The sequence below is a fragment of the Poeciliopsis prolifica genome, unplaced genomic scaffold, assembly GCF_027474105.1.
Source record: "Poeciliopsis prolifica strain line A6 unplaced genomic scaffold, Auburn_PproV2 SCAFFOLD019, whole genome shotgun sequence".
NCBI lineage: Eukaryota > Metazoa > Chordata > Actinopteri > Cyprinodontiformes > Poeciliidae > Poeciliopsis > Poeciliopsis prolifica.
The window spans coordinates 8,715,491-8,733,465 of NW_026562394.1; the positions used below are offsets into that span (position 1 = coordinate 8,715,491).

The 17,975-nt window shown below is 39.8% G+C and overlaps 2 protein-coding genes across 7 annotated transcripts in view; one reads left to right on the forward strand and one right to left on the reverse strand.

Annotated features, from left to right (window-relative positions):
* spns2 (SPNS lysolipid transporter 2, sphingosine-1-phosphate) overlaps positions 1 to 2,146 on the forward strand; it is a 70,840-nt gene extending 68,694 nt beyond the window's left edge. For all 6 annotated transcript variants that reach the window (XM_055043546.1, XM_055043544.1, XM_055043548.1 and 3 more), the window contains one exon: positions 27 to 2,146. In XM_055043546.1, coding sequence (XP_054899521.1) covers positions 27 to 209 — 183 coding nt within the window. In that variant the 3' untranslated portion in view covers positions 210 to 2,146. The remainder of the gene's footprint in view (positions 1 to 26) is intronic.
* Positions 2,147 to 12,548: 10,402 nt separating this feature from the next.
* Positions 12,549 to 17,957, reverse strand: ruvbl2 (RuvB-like AAA ATPase 2). The gene is made up of 14 exons (XM_055043556.1): positions 17,906 to 17,957; positions 16,471 to 16,525; positions 16,326 to 16,381; positions 15,675 to 15,816; positions 15,415 to 15,544; positions 15,267 to 15,333; positions 14,787 to 14,893; positions 14,586 to 14,679; positions 13,954 to 14,172; positions 13,761 to 13,879; positions 13,559 to 13,678; positions 13,347 to 13,476; positions 13,145 to 13,259; positions 12,549 to 12,873 (listed from the first exon to the last, which is right to left on the reverse strand). The coding sequence occupies exons 2-14, from the start codon at positions 16,523 to 16,525 to the stop codon at positions 12,848 to 12,850; spliced, it is 1,380 nt and encodes a 459-aa protein (XP_054899531.1). The 5' UTR covers positions 17,906 to 17,957; the 3' UTR covers positions 12,549 to 12,847.
* Between the last annotated feature and the right edge of the window lie 18 nt (positions 17,958 to 17,975).

A 17,975-nucleotide genomic window follows, 5' to 3' on the forward strand; every position in this document is an offset into this window, starting at 1 on the left:
TTTCTATTTTTTGTCACCACCGTTAGAATCCTCCTGCTGCTCTCGTTTGGTTTTCGACTTTGGAACTGGAAGGCGAGGGGAGCGTCTTGCTCTGCCTCGAACTTCCCCCGGTTGGGAGGCGGGGTCGCTTGGAAGTAGCTTTTTCGTCCCACGTCTGCGAGGATCCGCGACGACGCAACTCTTCTGACTTTCTGATGCCATACTACTGAATGCTGACCATGAACCTGCCCTGTCGACCTGCCTGCCTGCCGCCAGCGCGCCTCTCATTTCTCTGTCTGCATCGAACCATCGGCTGCCCGTCTGCACCAAGTGCCATAGCCTCATTTACATTCCTATAAACTTTGCACTGACCACCCACACTCCCTCACGACCTCCTCTCTGACTGCGTTTACATGCACACAACACCTTTTCCCCCCCCACACAAAATCCAAATTTCCCACTAATTGTTCCGCCCATGCTGTCCCGTACACATCGATCGCAGTATTAACACCACAGTTCACGTCATAACCGCAGCGTTCCGCTAACTGACTACACTGTGCATGTAAACAAAGCAGTCAGCCAAGAGCCAAAAATAAGAAAAAAAAACAAAAAAAAGTGTTACTGTTTGAAGGTCAGTAAATCAGCCTTAAGAACAGGAGCTTTCCCCCCCACCTTTGACCTTTAATACATGTTTTCCTTTGAGCTTTTAGCACTTAAAACGAGTGTAGACAGTGCCAGAGAACGTGACAGATGTGAGAACTTTCTGCACATTATTACTTTTTCTTGTTTTGTGCGTGTGTGTGTGTGTGTGTGTGTGTGTATGTGTGTGCGTGTGTAATGTTGAAGTTTAATACTGGAGGTTGCTGCCAATGATTGTTTCAGAAGGATCATGATGCTGTTTGCGTGATCTGAAGCGAACACTGGATTTTTGTTTTGTTTGTGTTATTTATTACATACATGCTTACACTTGCTTTTCCCAAAAGAGAAATGGAATGCTACTTACTGGACTTGGAAAAAAAAGTCCAAGTCCATATATGTGTACAGTATATGGACTTGGACTTTAAATATGATGAGCAACAGGAAAAAAAAAAAATCTTTGTAAATTTGTTAAAGATTTTCTTTTCCTTCGTTGGAGAAAAAACAAGCGTTTTGTCCTCCTCACTGCCTTGTCAGCGAGCTGCTTTCCCTTTAGACTGCTGGCTTTCTGATGGTTGGTTTTGCGTTTCTGGACACAAAAAAAACCCGGCCACACATGGACGGAGTCTCTTTTTAATGAAGGGTTGCAGTCCGTTTCTGGGTGGTAATACAATGACAGGCACTGTGAAGAGAGACCTTTTTCCCCCCCATGCAGCTGTAGACATCTGATCCCCTCCACCCCATATTTGCAGGACAAAACGCAAAGCTGGAGACACAGTCACCAGCTACTTAGTGATCGAAGTCAAAGAGAATCCAAGCATCAGGCATCTCTGACTTAAACTGACCTTAATTTCATCTGTGAGGAAAATATCTTTTATATATATATATATATATATATACATAGATCCAACGCTCCTAGAATACGTCCAGTTTTGAGCGCGTCTTTACTGAAAGGGAAAGAAAGCGCTTTCCCGACCTCGAAGAGAACCTGGGAAAAGGATGGGCCTGGTGACTCTGCATGCGGGCCGGATCGTTAGCGTTAGCTTCCCTCCAGCTGCATGGCGCTCTCTGAATGTGATTGTGTCTGGCCAGCCGTGTTTACACATCAACTCCTGAATGAACTAAGCTCCTTACGTTTTTACATTTTCTTGTCTTTTTTTGATGTTACCAAATGTTTTTTTTATTTTAACAACTATGACAGATGAATATATATATATATATATATATAGAGAGAGAGAGAGAAAGAGAGAGAGGAAGAGAGAGCTATATCTTGCAGTAACTTTAATATATTGTATAAATGATGGCTTGAATGCAATGTATTTATTTGTTTTGTTACCATAATGAAGAATATTCTATAAAGGGAAGTTTTATGGTTTGAATATACAATACTTTTTTTTGTCTGTATGTCATTTGGTTTTTAAACGCCAAGTAGTTCACCTTGTATGTATCACTATTAATCAACACAATACCTTTACCCATCACTAAGAAATCATGCTGTTAACTATGATCATTATCCAGACATCTCACATATATATATATATATATATATATATATATATATATATATATATATATATATATATATATATATATATATATATATATATATATATATATATATATATATATATATATATATATATATAAACAGAACAATATGCAATGTGATGGTTTTTAAAGCAACCTCAATGGAAGAATGCCATGCTATTTGTTTTTTTTTTTACTTTCATTTTCTGTTAGAATAACCGATCGAACCATTTTGCACACTTTAATGTTCAGGGAATAATTTGCAAAAACATCCTGGCATCGTCTTCACAGCCTCTGTCGCAGAAGTATGTCGCTTTATGCCTCCCCTCCTCACCAAATCCCCAGTAAGTGCTGATTTATTGAACTTTTTGAGCCGTCATACTACGGACAAGCGGACGGCTCACGAACCGAGTTTCACTTTTGCCAAAACCGAGTTTTTAATCTCTTCTCTTTCTGCTTAAATAGCCTGTTGCATTGACTTATGCTACGTTAATAATCACCGAGGTGATATATTAAGTGTGTGCTGTTTCTTGTTATACAAGAATTCTCTGTACAAAGCCACTTATTTCTGATCTTGAGCAGAAAGCAGATTTTATTTTTGTTTTTAGTCCGTAGAGCTACGTGTCGGAGAAACCAGAGGATTTGACTTTAGAAAATGAACTGTGATGCTCCCGCCGTCAGGAGCGGGGCGTGTTCGGGGACTTGTTGATTTAAAAGAAAAACATTGTAAAAGAAAAAAACAAAAAAGTGTCTGTAAATCAAATAAACTTATTTAATCACTTCATTCCAACGTGTGGTGTGTGTTTGATTACTGCTTTACAAGGAGGTCCCAGAAAAGAAAAGATTCTGATTATCTAATTAAAGGGACTTTTGATGTGTTTTATTTCCGTCGATGAGAACCTGATGTTACGCCAGCGTTCTCCGTCGCCCGAACCTTAATAAGCTTTTGAACATGACGATAAGCGAGTGAAGTGAAAGCGGAATCAAAGTAGAAAACTAAAAGCCTCAAAATGTCCATTACATCTTATTAAAGCTACTCAATATATCATGACTGCTTGGACGTGGTACTTGGTACGATACTATATTTCACTATGTTTCTGGAGTTGACCAGCTGCCTTTAACGTCCATGCCTAATGGTGGGGGATAATAAAGGTTGGGACTTTTTGTACTGGTATCACAATTACATCCATCTGTATTTGTTGGTCCTGTGCTTGGTTGGGTTGGTTTTGATTCTGGGGATGCAGACCAGAACCAGCAGACCTGCGTGGCCTGATGTGTTTCACTACGTCAGCGGAGACGCAGAGTAAATCAAACACCGGCTGAATGTAGTAACTCATTTGATTCAAACTTCCCTTACAATGTCGCATTTTCGCTCTCTCCGCCCTCGGGTTTTCATGTTTTGAGTCTGCCTCAAGCGAGTCACTTCAAAGCTGTTCCAACTACTTTATTTCAAATAAACTGAATCCCATTTCTTCAGAGACTTACAAAGACCTGATTTTTGTATTGCAGCGAGAGAAAGTCAGAGTTTATCCCTGAATAAGCTACAGTATTACTGAGGTTTAGTCAGGCAAGCCCATGTTGAGCTCAGTTTATAAAGTGGTTTACAGGACACAACACAGACACAGGGCTCCATCCATGCAGAAAACGCAGTCAAAAGAGCTAATATTTACCCTCACGGGAAGTTTGGAAGTCCTCCTACAAAAGGGCCTTTTTGTTTCGAGGCTCATCACAGAGAGCATTGAAGTGCATTTACGGCTAATAACCGCTAATGGATGCGTCTATGACAAGGCTGCAGGAACACAGATAGTAAGTACACATTGCATTTGTGCCAAAAGGTGCAACTTGTTTCAGGCAGGCCTTTCATTTACCTGAAGCCTGTGTTCAGGTAAATAAAGAAGATTATAAGAGTCAGAGGAAGAAGGACTCGGCGGGAAAACGACCCAGAGAGACCAACACCCTTCCCACCCCAAACAGGCCAAAATGTCCCGCAGTTGTCAGACGCTCCAATCGTCAAATCAGCAACACCTACTTATGCGGCGGGCAGGAAACACAGGGGCGTCGACAGGAAAAGGGGAGCCATTCTAGCAGGAACTGGAGTTTCCATTTTCCATTTTGCCACTTTTAAATCACAGAGGACAAACTCTAGAGCAAGCAGGCTGAATTATGGAGACGGAAAACAAAAATAATAATAATAAAAAAAAAAAAACCTGCTGAAGGACGTGAAGCTTGGAAATGTCAGTCCGTTTTAAAGTTTCAATGGTGTATTGTTTCGCTGTCTTTAATGTATGTGCACATGTTCAGGCACGCCTGCCCTGCTGTGTCCCATCTAGTGAGCTGAAGGAGGGGAAAAAGCTCTTTGACCTCATTTAACAGCTTTGATTTATTCATTGCAGTGTAGCTTAAACTGTTACACTTAAAAGGGCAGTACTATGTGTTTTCCAGGTACATAGTTACTTGATTGTGCTATAAAATGGCACTATGTTATCTTCAGTTGTAATAAAAAAAATGTTGTACACATCAAATGTGACAACACTGAAAAGAAATGAGATTTTGTAATTGAATGCCTTGAAATTGGGCCTCTGTCTCTTTAAAAACTCCTGCTCTTTTTGAAACTCTGCCTTCAGGAAGTCACCACAACATGGCTCCTCTATTAATCCTTTAACGACTTTGCACCAGCGCTGCACTGAGAAGCAGCTCCTATAATTACCTCAGCAGAGGCGCAGTTTCGCCAGGTGTCTGCTAATTGCTGCTGGCTAGTCTGAAGGAGCTGAGTGGGCAAGGGCTGCTCCGTGAGGCAGAACCTGTGTTATTAAATTATGTCTTTGACTGTAACTTTGACTTGTGTTTTCTCTATCCAGTCTGACCGAACCGTTTGCAATAAAGCACAGGCAGAATTTCCAGCATTTGTTCATAGCTGGTCGAGACGTAACCCCGAAAGGCTTGAGGTTTTAGACATGGGTAGTTCCACAAACACATTTGGAAGTCGAATGTACCAATTTGAGATTGTACAGTCTAAAAATGTGAACAATTTTTGAACATCTTGCACACGTTGAACATTCACCCCCCCGTAAATGTTCAAGGGTTCACTGTAACTATATATATTATACAAGCAACCACATCTACCAGTGAGTGGTGACTGATTAAAACATGAGAAGGCCTGTGAAGGCTTAAATTAAAAGTGGTTCCTGCCTAACAGTGCTGTCAACATGAGCTCATTAGGATTTTTACGACACCGTAAATTTATGTTGCGGCAACATGGACAAAATTAACTTTTCTGACTTTTGTGGCAAAGTCTCGAAACAGCAATCTCTCAACAGGCACAAATCAATGCTGCTCAGAGATCTTCAATCAAGATGTTCAGAGCGAGAAAGCAGTGCAACCCGACCCGTCTGGCTAGAAATGGAGGATCAGAGAGAGACGGAAGAAGAACACATGAAATCACACCTTCGCTGTTCATCTCTCACCTTCCAGCCCACCTCACGCTGCAGAACCACAGCCAGCTTCACCATAGCAATTATAGGAGCCGCTGTTAAGACGCCACCCAAAAAATAAATAACATCAAAAGTGTACTGAAAATCTTTCTGGAGGGAATTAATTAATGTTAGCATTTTGTGAGTTTTTTCCATGAGGTGCAAACAGATGTAGCATTTGGTCTATAAACCAAATTAGCATCAGTTTACTTTGTTCGTTTACTGCATTTAGACTTATGGAATGAACTGCATCTTGAAAGTAAAGAGTGACAAATACCAAACTAACACAATACACAAATTCAAAGGACACATTAAGATGTTGGTGAGGCCCCACAGGAGTCCAAAGTTGAAAATGTGGATTCATCTAAATGTTAGGGTGATGGCAAGATGGCTGTAAAATCTAAAAGACTTTTGGCTCATCACAAGTAATGTCAAAATGTCAACAGTTACATGCAAAAAGTGTCTTTTTTCTCTTTTTTTCCCCGACATGTGAAAAAAAACCCAGTTCCTTCAGACTAGTAGCTGCAACAATTAGCAAAAACCTGGTGGCATTGCCCCATTAAACAGCCCAAATCCGAGGTGTTGATCTGCAAGCCACAGCTGCCGGTTTTAGGGTTGAACTGGTTACAGTTTGCTTAAGAATCACTTCCTGTTGACTGCACGTAAATAAACGCTCATTTTCAGGAAACAAGCTAAATTTCACGTTTTTATTTCAATGAATATTTCCGAGCCGATTCTGCGTGTATGCAGAGTCAGACCCAGCCAGACCAAAGCGCTGCGTCCACACTGCAGCGGGAGCAGACGAGGACGCAAGCTGACATGCCAGTCCTGCTGTCGCCGTTTGTTTTAAACCAACAGGTTTGAACTTGACCGGATTAGGCTCAATAAGAAAATTGAAAAACTGATATTAAATCTCACACTCAAGGATGCCGGTGCGACTGAGGGATGGGGGGAAGTGGGTGGTGGAAGCAAACATACTTTATTGTGTAGCCTGTGGTGTGCTGGACCCATGCTGAACCATTCAGTCACTGCCATTAGAAGAGGTCAACATAAATACAACAAATCAAACACAGCTGTCATTGGATGAGGGAGGAATACGATCAGCTGCCCATTAAAACACCATAGGATGCTTTGGTCGTGATCTGCCATCTTGGACGGATTGGATGGATGGAATCAGCACCACCAGAGTTTGAAAAATCAATAACCACATGTTAGGTTTTTTTCCTAAATTCTACTTTTCAATGGAAATAATATTTCCTCTGATTTGCTGGAAGTGCTTTCTTTCTGTGTCTTCATGCTGAAAAACTGGATATGCAGTGAATGGACTTTCCATAGACACGACTTCATAATACAATCACTGGAGACGCAATCACTGCATTCACATATTTGTCTTATAGAAATTAGTTTTTTGCCGATTTTTATTTGAACAAAATGCCACTAAAACCAAAGCAAAAAAAAAAAAAAAAAAGTAATATGATTTGGAAAAAAAAACCAATGGGGTAAATACTTGTATAGGCGCTGTACTTAAATTGTCCACTTTGCTTCTGGGAGGGAAGACATGCAGAGGTAGCATTAGATCTATACAAAAGGGAAAAGAAAGCAAAATGTTAACCTTTTTTTTATCTCATAAAAAAAAAGATTTTTTTGGTAAGAGTCTGTTGCCTCTCTTATTGCTTAGAAATTAGTGAGGGCCCTTTTTCTGAATGCGAGATATCATAATAATGAGCTGAGAATCCACGATGCCGTGAGATATTAATTTGATTAATTCAAAGAATCTAATCTGAATTGACTGCAGCATCCAGCAGTGGTTCTTGTTGTGTGCCACGGTGGATTCAGGCGCCTGAACGAAGCACGTTAGCGCTACAAATAGCATCGTTTTCTGAATTAACCATGAGCGAACGCCCGAGTTAGCGAAGACTGAATGATGCTGGTTGGTCTCAGCTGCTATTTTTAGCTCAAATGTTTCCAGTTTTGGCACCGTTGCTTCCACTGCAGCGTAAAGCGGCTCGGAGAGCGCTCCGAAAGGTTAGCCGAGCGTGTCTTCGCGTGCTTGACGGTTGACCTTCGTGGGTCCCACACGTGCAGCAGAGGCACAGAGGAACAAAAGCCTCTTTGTGAATGAGTGCGCCGTAAAGATAAAGCTCTTATGAATGGAGCCACAAAGGCGAGTAGATGCATACATACAATATGTTCACGACATACATAATAAATGTTTGTCTTTTTCAAAGTTAACCAGCACCCACACCCAGGAAAACACACAGCAGCAACTCCTACCACTTTCTACAACAGAGTCTGAACTTGTTTCTGCTTTGAAAGGAAGTATTGCTTCTGAAAGTATTCAGCAATACTATCAGTAATAGATGTTTTTCTTCCGACTCCCTTACCACCATTTAAACAGTCTGCCACTCCAACCTGTACTACCTGACTTTCAGTTCAGGGAAGTTTATATCATGATGTCGAAGCTTTGTGAAGTTCTGGTCCGCTCACATTGTTGTTTTGGTTAATTTAATACACATCCATGGATGTATCCTAAGGCAACACCTCAAGCACGATGCTTTGTTTTGCGATAATCATGAAAAAAACTCTAAAAATATCAAATGTACTGTGAATTTCCATAAGTCTGGATAATTCCTGTGTACAACTTGCTGATGCCTGAAGGGGAGAGATAAAGATCTTGGTTTTTGAAGACAAGAGAAGTGGTCTCATGAAGCTAAAACCGAATAATCAGACCCGAACCTCAAATTCAATTACTTTAGATTTGACTTGAGAAAATCACAAAAATCTTAGGACTTGACTTGGACTTCCACAGAAATGACCTGTGACTTGACTTGGACTCTCACCCTTTGACTTGAAAAGACTTGATACTGGCGTTTCCACATCCACACTGAACGATTTCCTTTGATTATTAAGTGTAAATCTACAGTTACCGTTCTTTTAGCCAGAACCAGAACCATGCCTCATAAAACAAACTTGATCACAAAATGTATTTTTATACCTTTATATATTATTTTAATGATTTGATGATGCTCAGGTTTGGTGAACGTGGACATTTTATTTTTGCGCATAATTCAGATTTTTTTACTTTTTAAAAAAAAAAGTTATATATCTGTTTTAAATGTATTGGATGTTTCATCCTTTTTAATAGTTCCTATAAAAAAGCATCTATTTTTGGATGGTTGTGAAGTTTACTTCTTTCTTCTTTGGGGCTGGTTGCTCCTTTAAAAAAGTGTCAAATATGTTATAACTGATTAAATTACATAATTGGTCAAAGGACTTCTTTTTGACTTGAATTTTTGATTGATTTTTTTGTAACTAAAGCTTTGACTAAAAGCAGAGTACGTGGGTAACTTAGGCCTTTCTTTTGTGTTGTGCTCTGTCCTCACTTACCTGAACCCAACAGAAGAACAATAGCTACATCTTACCACAAGAAAGCGGATATCACAATCTCACATGATGGGTTACTAATTCAGAAAAATCTGCAGTGTCGCAGCCTGCTATGAATTATTATTAGGAATAACAGGGAGGCCTGATGCACTTTCATTCACCTCTGATTTGACCACATGCACCACCTTTGCACATGTGGCAGAAATAATAATAATTAAAAAAATAACTTAACAAAGGTTTATTTTTTCTCCCAGATAGAGGAGATACACGCCACATTCCATATGGAGTTTAAACCCTAAAGGCCTTTTTTAAAGATAATGACATCACAGCAGAAAATGTGGCGAGGCAGACACATAAATAAACACGGGCTGAGTAGAACGAACACATGTGAAAGTGAGAGATGAATCCTGGCTCTGTTACGAGTCATCCTTGTTCTTTTTTTTTTTTTTTTGTGCTGTGAGGGGAAACCGAGCGAGCTCTCCGTTCCCTCTCCAAACAGAAAGGTCATATCAATGTGATCGGGGTCAAATGGAAATCAGAGTGACACTGGCTTTAAAGGGGATTATTACAAACTAACACAACATCTGATTGACATGTGCTTCGACGCTACTATTGGCTGAACATCAGACATAATTCTAATGAAAACCAGGATGTGAACTGTTCATCAATTAAAGTACTGTACCTTAAAAAGACAAAAGCTACATTTATATCACACATTGTGAAATGGAAGGAAACAATACATGGATTTAAAATGTGACAAAAAAAAATAGATTCAGAGGCTATGGTCCTCAATGGAGTCTATTGGATGGAGCCATCTGTTGTATATACACTCTGATGTCATTTAAGACATACAAAAATGTCAATATATTTAGTGGTTTCCTTTTAAAGTGTTAAGTGAATTCTAAATAATTACATTTTGAGCATATATATTAAAATATAATATGTCTTATTATATTTTAATAAGACATATTATATTTCTTTAAAAGCAATATGTCTTTAAAATACATATTGTCTTTAAAAGCATATTGTTTCATTGGTACACTTCAGCAAATACATCTTTTGTTCACTTATACTTTTATTTAATATATCTGTGCATTTTGTGTATTTTGGTACAATTATATTTAAGTGTGTTTAGAGTTATAATGTCAAAATTGGTACAAGCATGCCTTTAGTATACTTGGCATATATTTATAGGTAGTAGACTTAATGCTTCATATCCATAAAATGTACTTTGACAAATGTAAGTATATTTGAAATACACTAAAGTATTTTTTTTTCTCTAGGGATGTCTATCCTTTGTCAAATTATTGTTCATGACAAGCCACTAGTAACCAAAAAATCTAAAAAAAAATGTTAAAAATAATAATAATTATTAAAATAAAGTTTTCAAAACTATCTTACTTTTTGTTTATCTGTCACATAAAATCCCAGTTCATCACTGAAGTCTGCAGTTGTGACATGCCAGAATGTGGACCGGGCCCTAGTTCTGGAGGCCGCTGTAGTTTATCTATCTCACTGCGCCCAAATCCAGGTTGAAGGCTGAATCAATCTGCTTATCCTAGCTTTTCCTGACAATAACTGATCAATAACATTGATCCCCAAGTCGATTCACTTCCTGAGTGGCAGTATTAGATGTGAATGGGCACATTTAGCTGATGACATTCATGGAGAAAGGCTCTCAATGTGCTGTGTGGAGAACCTGGCTGCTTGTTTGGGATTAAAAATGACCATCAGGGCAGCTGGGTCCCTTTTCTGGTTTCTCTTACCTGCAGAACATTTGTTGTTGACAACCGGTTTCTCTTGGCTGAAGTGTCGCAGCGTGTCTTTTCAGCTGAGAGTTGGACAGCAGGCAAAATGGCACAGAGCTGTGCAGCCTTACAGCCTGTGGACAGTCTGAGTGCAGACAAACTGTGGGAGCTCATCCAAGAAGACCCGAGGGGCAGAAGGGAGTGTGATCTGTAAATAATGATCTGGATTCACACTGACAATAAAAAAAACAAGAAAGAAAGAAAAAAAAAAGATGGAAATAGAACAGAATAGCTCGTGTCTGTTAAGACCTCAGAGGGAAATGATGCAACCCTTATTAAATTCTGATTAAGATGTCTGATCTTTAACAGAACATTTAACAATTTATAAATTGAGGGTTCCAGCGAGAGAAACTGTTAACAGCTAAAACCCAGAGTGAATCCATCCTCATCCCATTAAACCAACTGAGCCTGCAGGAAGCACTGAATCCATCAGATGGGACAGAAACCAGAGTGAGCTCTTGAGAGGGGGAAGGGGGGGGAGATGGAGGTTTATGGGATGCAGGGAGTGGGATTACTCACTAAATATAAAATATTCATCATCGTGTTGTGAGATGATCATGACAGAGCTACTGAATCTTATGAAGTCAAAGCTAACTGCTGGTGGGAAATCAGCCTTTTTTATTAAACTGTAGGTTTATGATAAAGCAGGTTATTAAAAATATTTTCCATTTGAGAGACTGGAGGGTTTTTTTTACATTTATGTGTTTTTATATACAATTGCTCGATTTTTTTTTTTCTGAAAGAATGTGACGTACCTTTTTCTTGCTTTCTCCTATTGGGTCTTTAAAATGCATAGAGGGTGGGGGCTATTAGCACACGCTGACACGATACAGAATTTGAAACTAGCGGACAATAAGATTAGAATTTCATGACTTCGTTTTTGTTCAAGTATAAAATGTGTATAAGGATAGAGGTTATGCTATAAGCCTACTGCTGGTTGGCAACAGAAGTGAGCCAGTAGCGAAAACAAGCTAAATTTGCATTTACCGCCTAACGGACGTTAGCTCCTTAGCTAGCAACACAGAACCTGACAATAAAGTCTCGCGAGAAAAAAAGAAGAGCGCTGCTACGACAAGATTTAAGACAATTAATGTACTGTAAGCCAGCGTGCAGTTATTTAAATGGCTTTGATGCATTTTAATTTTATTACTTGAATTTAAGATTATTTTTTAAGGACGTGTGAACACAATGTGATTAGATGATGAGCATAATTCAGCATGCTTGTAACTGATTTTAACTGGCTCATTAAAATATATTGGAACCAATCAGTTTCACCCGTTTTAGTGGGATGATTACAAATGAGCTTACAGCTCCCTCTTGTGGTAGCTTTTTATTCTACGGCCACAAAATTTAAAATGCTTTTATTCTGAGAAAGTGATCAAGTGTATAGAAAATATGCAACCGAAAAAAAAAGACATATAATTTATTAAATATTGGTTAATACTTTCAGTTAAATAGATTTACAGCATTGTTTGAAGGTAAGGTGTATTTGTTTCATACTATGTAAATCTGTACCCATTTTTTTTGTTTCACCCTAAAAACATTTAAACAGGGGTGTAATGGCAGTATTATCACACAATGTGCTACTTTTAAGTACTTTTTTAAATTCTAAAATTCAAAACATTGATATAGTTTTTCTTGAAGAAGATCCCACAATTGCTTATTTGCAAATCCAACATACATATTTGATATAATAATGCTATCTCTGCTTTATAGCATTTAAGGCAGAAATGAGGAACACAGATTATAAAAGCTTGTTTTAATTTTTTGTCAAAAAAATCCAAAGACAGGGTTCACGAAACAAACATAAAATGAATGAATATCTGAAGAGCAAGGCATTAATTACGCAGGTCATTCAAAATAAGGCCAATGTTTTTTGCCAAATTTTCACATTAATTCCATCTCTGACAGCTGCAACATTTAAGCAAAATTGAGAAAATTCACAGATTCATTTCCTGTTTTTGTAGTAGAAAAACAATAGAAATCAACCAGACTAACTGTGGATAACGAGAAAAAACAAGAAACACTTCGGGGTCGTCTCCATTATGACGTGTCCATTGCGGCCGTTTCTGAAGTGAGACAACAGAAAGAACATCACAAATTCACCTGTCAGAAGTTTCAATTTGCAACAAGACATTATTAGCAGAACAAACGGGATGAACTCTGTTGGAATAATTTCATCAGAGTTCTTGTGGCTCGTAATCGAGTAGAGCCAAATTTCTTCAAGAAGGTAACTAATACACCGATATCTCATAGTGTGAAAAACAAAAGCCATGCCTAGTTTCAAAGCTTTAATCTGAAGGTGTGGTGCACCAATGGAGCTTCCACACAAAAACTCACGCGTTTCATTGAAGAGGAAGGAATCCTGGTACTCCTTCATGTACTGGGAGGACCTGGCCTCATCCAGGAAGAGTGAGTAAACCCTCTTGATGTCCTCCACCTGGACCTCTGTACCCTGAGGAAAACAAGACCAAAGAGCTCGTATTTAATTTAGCCACACAAACAGATGAGGATTGTTTCCTGTCGCTTCCGCTGAGCCTACCTTGCGTTTACGACACACCAGCCCGGCCGTGCTGATCAGCTGGATGGCGTAGCGCAGCGACGTCTCCATGCCGATCCGAGTGAGGACCGTGTGGGCCTCCTCGCTCAGCTCCACGTCCTCTTCTTCGCACCTGAAAACGTAAAACACTCGGGTTCTTCGTCGGATTCTTATTGGAACATCTGTGAGTGGATGGCCGGGTAAAGAACCCTCACCGGATCTTTAGGATCTGCCTCGTTTCTTTCTCTGTGTAAGGCGAGGTGGCGATGATGAGCAGACGGTCCAGGAGGTCGATGGGGATGCCGTGAGGGCTCTGGTAGTTTGTTCCACGGATTCTGCGTGAAGGTTAAAAGTGAGCTTTAGAGTGACGCATTTTGCTTCTTCTCTTTTCCCCATCGGGTTTGGTCTTAACAGTACCGAGTGATGCCTCTGTTGGTCGCCATGATGAGAACTGGGGACAGGTCACTCTCTAGTGCACGGTTCAGGAATGAGAAGCACTCCATGTCCAGCATGTGGACCTCGTCGATAAACAACACCTGAACAGACGGGGACATTTAGCTTAGCTGCATTAAGCGTAAGCAGAGGAAGAACATTCAAGGAACACACTTACCCCGGGAATAATCTCCGCCTTTCCCTCTTCCCTCCACTCGCACACTTTGGCGTTAATCTGCTCGCGGACCTCGGACTTGATCTCTCCCGTGTCTCCGGAGAAGAGAGCCAGGAAGCCTTGCGTGCGGCTGTTGATGACATCGATCTCGTGAAGCGACACTGTGTGCACCACCTCCTTCCTCTTCTGCAGCTCTCCCTCGGGACACTGGACAAATTTTGTCTGCGAAAACAAAGAAAACGTACTTTTATATCCCAACATTTGTAGCACTAATATTTTAGGAGATGTCTTTACCACCTTTATCAGGGAATCTGCACACAAGGTCAAATTAAAAACTTTTAAGGACTATTTTTAATGCCAACTTCAAGAAAATTTAAGACAGAAAAAATTATAAGTATAAGGGAAAGTTGGAGGATCCTGCTAACTTGCATGGCTTGGCGAGAGAAGTGAGTCAGAGGCAAAAATGAAAATTGTCCCAACGACTAGTGATAGATTTGCACTGACTTACCCAAGAGACAAAAAAAAAAAAAAGCTTATCTCAACAGCTAAGTGCCAACCTCCCTGAGTCACACAACGCAATGAAAATGTTAGCATGCATCAAACTCTTGCCTTACAGAGACTTTAGTGGAGAATACCTGAGCTCCCATAGCATCGTAGTCTCTGGCTCTAGTGAAAGAGCGTCCCAACTTGGTGATCTTGCCAGTGGCTTTGTCAATGGTGATGACATCTCTAGGAGGAGAGAGGATCAGAAACACAGAACATTTGTGTGTTTTAGCTGAGTTTGTGTTATATTAGAATCCTGGACAAAAAAGAAAAATAAAAAAGTAGAAACTTACCCAGCTTGTACTTTCTCTTTGCTTAGACTGTCAATCATCTTGTTGCCCAAATCATAGATAGTCTCCATTTCAGTAGTCTTTAGCGTCAGCTTGCCCACTTTTGCACCCTGATCAAAACATGTCGATCTTCAGTCATTTTTGGTTTTTAATCATCCTTAAACACATCATGCACACCTTCTAACACCACAAATACATAATGCCCTATGAAATCCAAACTATTATTTTACAAATCAGGTTTTGTTTTTAATGAAATTCTACTTTTTCCATTTTTATCATGTTATTTCCTTGCTAACCAGTCTGTTCTGTCTTTGACAAGCAGAGTCGAGCTCTACCATACCAGGTAACAGCAGGTACTGAATCAACTGTATATTGTTTCCTTCTCGCCAGTATCAACTAATTCAGTGAAATTCCAAATTTTATCATGAATTTCATAATAAAACACAGTGCGTGGATTTAGAAAGTAATTAAAAGTCAGCTCACCGTTCCAGTGGCAGGTCTATCGATCTGGATCTCCACCACCTCTCCTTCAATGATCTCCGTCTCCTCCCTGTCGATAAACAACTGTGCTTATTCATTTCATTCAGAAACAATCATGCTCACCGATTTGTTAATGTAGCAACTTCCTCACTTGATTCTCACTCCGATTGCCTTTCTAAAAGCTTGGCTCAGTGCCTCCGTCTTGCTCATTTCCAGGGAGAAGATCTCACTCCCGGCCAGAGCTGTGAAGGGCGTGTCGGGCCCCAGCGACTGTGCTATTCCTACAGGAGGACAAATGGAGTCGATATGGAACGAAAATGTAACCTGAGCAAATTACATCAAGGCAAGTGGAAAACACCACGTTCTCTAAAGGGAGATGCTGTTCTGGAAAACCACCAGTGGACTTCTTACCCATAGCGATGGCAGTTTTTCCTGTGCCAGGTTGGCCGGCGATCAGTACCGCCCTGCCAGCAATGTGGCCGTCTTTAATCATCTCCAGGATGACCCCTGCTGCACGACGGGCGGCCAGCTGGCCGACCAGTCCCTGAGACACCTGCAGGTGAACAGGAGCGGGTCACCTTCAGCACAAAGTCAGCACATTTCAATACACTCCTGCACCACTGGTAAAATCAGGGATCCTATAGTTTAAGAAAAGTTCAATTCAAGACTTTAGACTTTTTTAATGTCACTTTAAGAAAATTTTAAGATATTAAACACACAGACAAAAAGTCAAGTTAGCAACAATTTCAGGATGTTTTTTTTTGGTTCAAGTGTGGTTCAAGACCACAGGCAAAAAGTTTCACCTAACTTTACTACAAAAAACAAAATGATCAAATACAATAAAACAGCTTAAAGTAGAGAATATGATTAGGAGCAGCTGCCTGTATGGAAGAAAACAATCTTAACCAATCAGATGAAAAGAAACACCTGGGATCCATATGAAAATAGTTTTGCTAATAATCATCTCGTACAGAAGAAGAAGAAGAAGAAGAAGAAGAAGAAGCAACTCCCCCTTCACAGTTTAAAGAGAAAGTCCAATCAAAACTCAGAGCTCTGTCCTACCTGTCTTGGCTCCAAAGCATCATCCAGTCCAAGGCCACGGATGTGAGAATGAGCCCCTAGAACACATGGTGACGAGAGAGATGACGGCTGCTACACTTGGAAGGGTAGATTAGATTCAGAGTGCAAAGTGAATCTGGATTCCTACCGATTCTCTCAATCCGCGTGATGTCACGAACCTCTGGAACCTTTGTAGCCGCCATCTGCAACAGTGGAAAAATTGTGAAAAAGATGAAATATAGCAAAGTTTAAAATAATCACATTTAGACCTGTACAGTGATAATCACATAGTCCTAAATTAAAAAAATTATGAAACCATTTAGAGGGGACGGTTGATATTTTATGTAGCGTTTACCATAAAGTGAGCCTATTATAATCGCAGCTTGCAGTAATTATTAATAAAGGATTTAATAAATTACAGTAACTTTAAGAAATACTAATATATGAACAGGAATACGCACATTTAATTCTAATAGCAGCTAATGCTGTGTTAGCAAAACAAACTTTTTTTCATCAATTGCTTCTTCACAGAATAGCTCGAGTTAAGCCAATTTGGATGGAGTGTTGGTGAACATCAATTCTCAAGTTTTGTCACAGATTATCCATTGGAGTTAGATCCATATTTGACTTGGGTCATTCCAATACATAAGCATTGATAAATCCTTCACTGGTAATTCTACAATAAACATGGAGACGAGGTGGATTAACAGCGCTTGCCAAGAGCTGACTGTGTCATCCAGGACATGATAGTGTGGGATGTGATCTTTGCTGTCTGGTCATATCGAGCTGTTAGCATGCTGTGACAAGCCTCTACTGTCCCACAGCAAGAGTCTTCAGTCAGAGGCTTCTTCTCTGCAAGACTGACTGCTACTGGAGATCCTTCCTTCACCACCCGCAGCTAATTAAAGATACTTGGATGAATGAAGTATTTTTGACTTTGAAATGAATTCTACTTCTGGCTTTATGGTGACGGTTGTTGTTTTTTTCTAGACAAAGTCTAATGGAATAGAAGAAATAAACCTTTGCTATTCAACTTGCAAGCTCTCTTACTCGCCAGGAAGCCACAGTAATAATTAAAATCACAACATGTCACGATATAAATACTAAGTTATCGATTTAATGAGAGAGTAAGCTGTTAAACATTCAGGAATACGTTAGAAACTTCTGTTGCGTTCAGTTGGTTGTCATAGTGACGCATGCTGCAAGAGCCTCAACCCGCAAGCAAACATGAAAAATTTGTTTTAATCTTTTTGTTTTTGAGAGATAAACACTTTAAAGTTGTTTGAGCAATAAAACGGGTTGAATTCTAAAGACGTACTAAAGAGCTACGTTCACTCTTCAGACGGGTATTTGGGACCGCGACAAATGCACGCGATGCTAACGGTGGCTAAATGTTATGCTAGCGAATTAGCTTACTCCATTCATAGCTTTCTATAAAAGCGAAGCGCCACGACGTAATTTTAAAAAATCCCTCGCAGGCCCTCGCAACAAAACCTTTCACTTTCTGTACACATGTAACTACATTAATGGATAAAACAGTAAAAATATATCCTGCCGGTTCGCAGTAAAACGTGTGCGCTCACCTCCACGACCACACGGCGCTTTTTTTCTGAAGGTAGACCGCCTTAATGTGTCCGGAAGGAAACAAATGTA

What these genes read in the sequence shown, in the direction of transcription:
- ruvbl2 (XM_055043556.1), bottom strand. Translation starts at nt 16,525, where the DNA reads ATGGCGGCTACAAAGGTTCCAGAGGTTCGTGACATCACGCGGATTGAG. An exon ending in ATAGACCTGCCACTGGAACG is followed by an intron (nt 14,894 to 15,266) that starts GTGAGCTGACTT and finishes TGTTTTGATCAG; the next exon opens with GGTGCAAAAGTGGGCAAGCT. An exon ending in TGGTGTGTCGTAAACGCAAG is followed by an intron (nt 13,260 to 13,346) that starts GTAGGCTCAGCG and finishes TGTTTTCCTCAG; the next exon opens with GGTACAGAGGTCCAGGTGGA.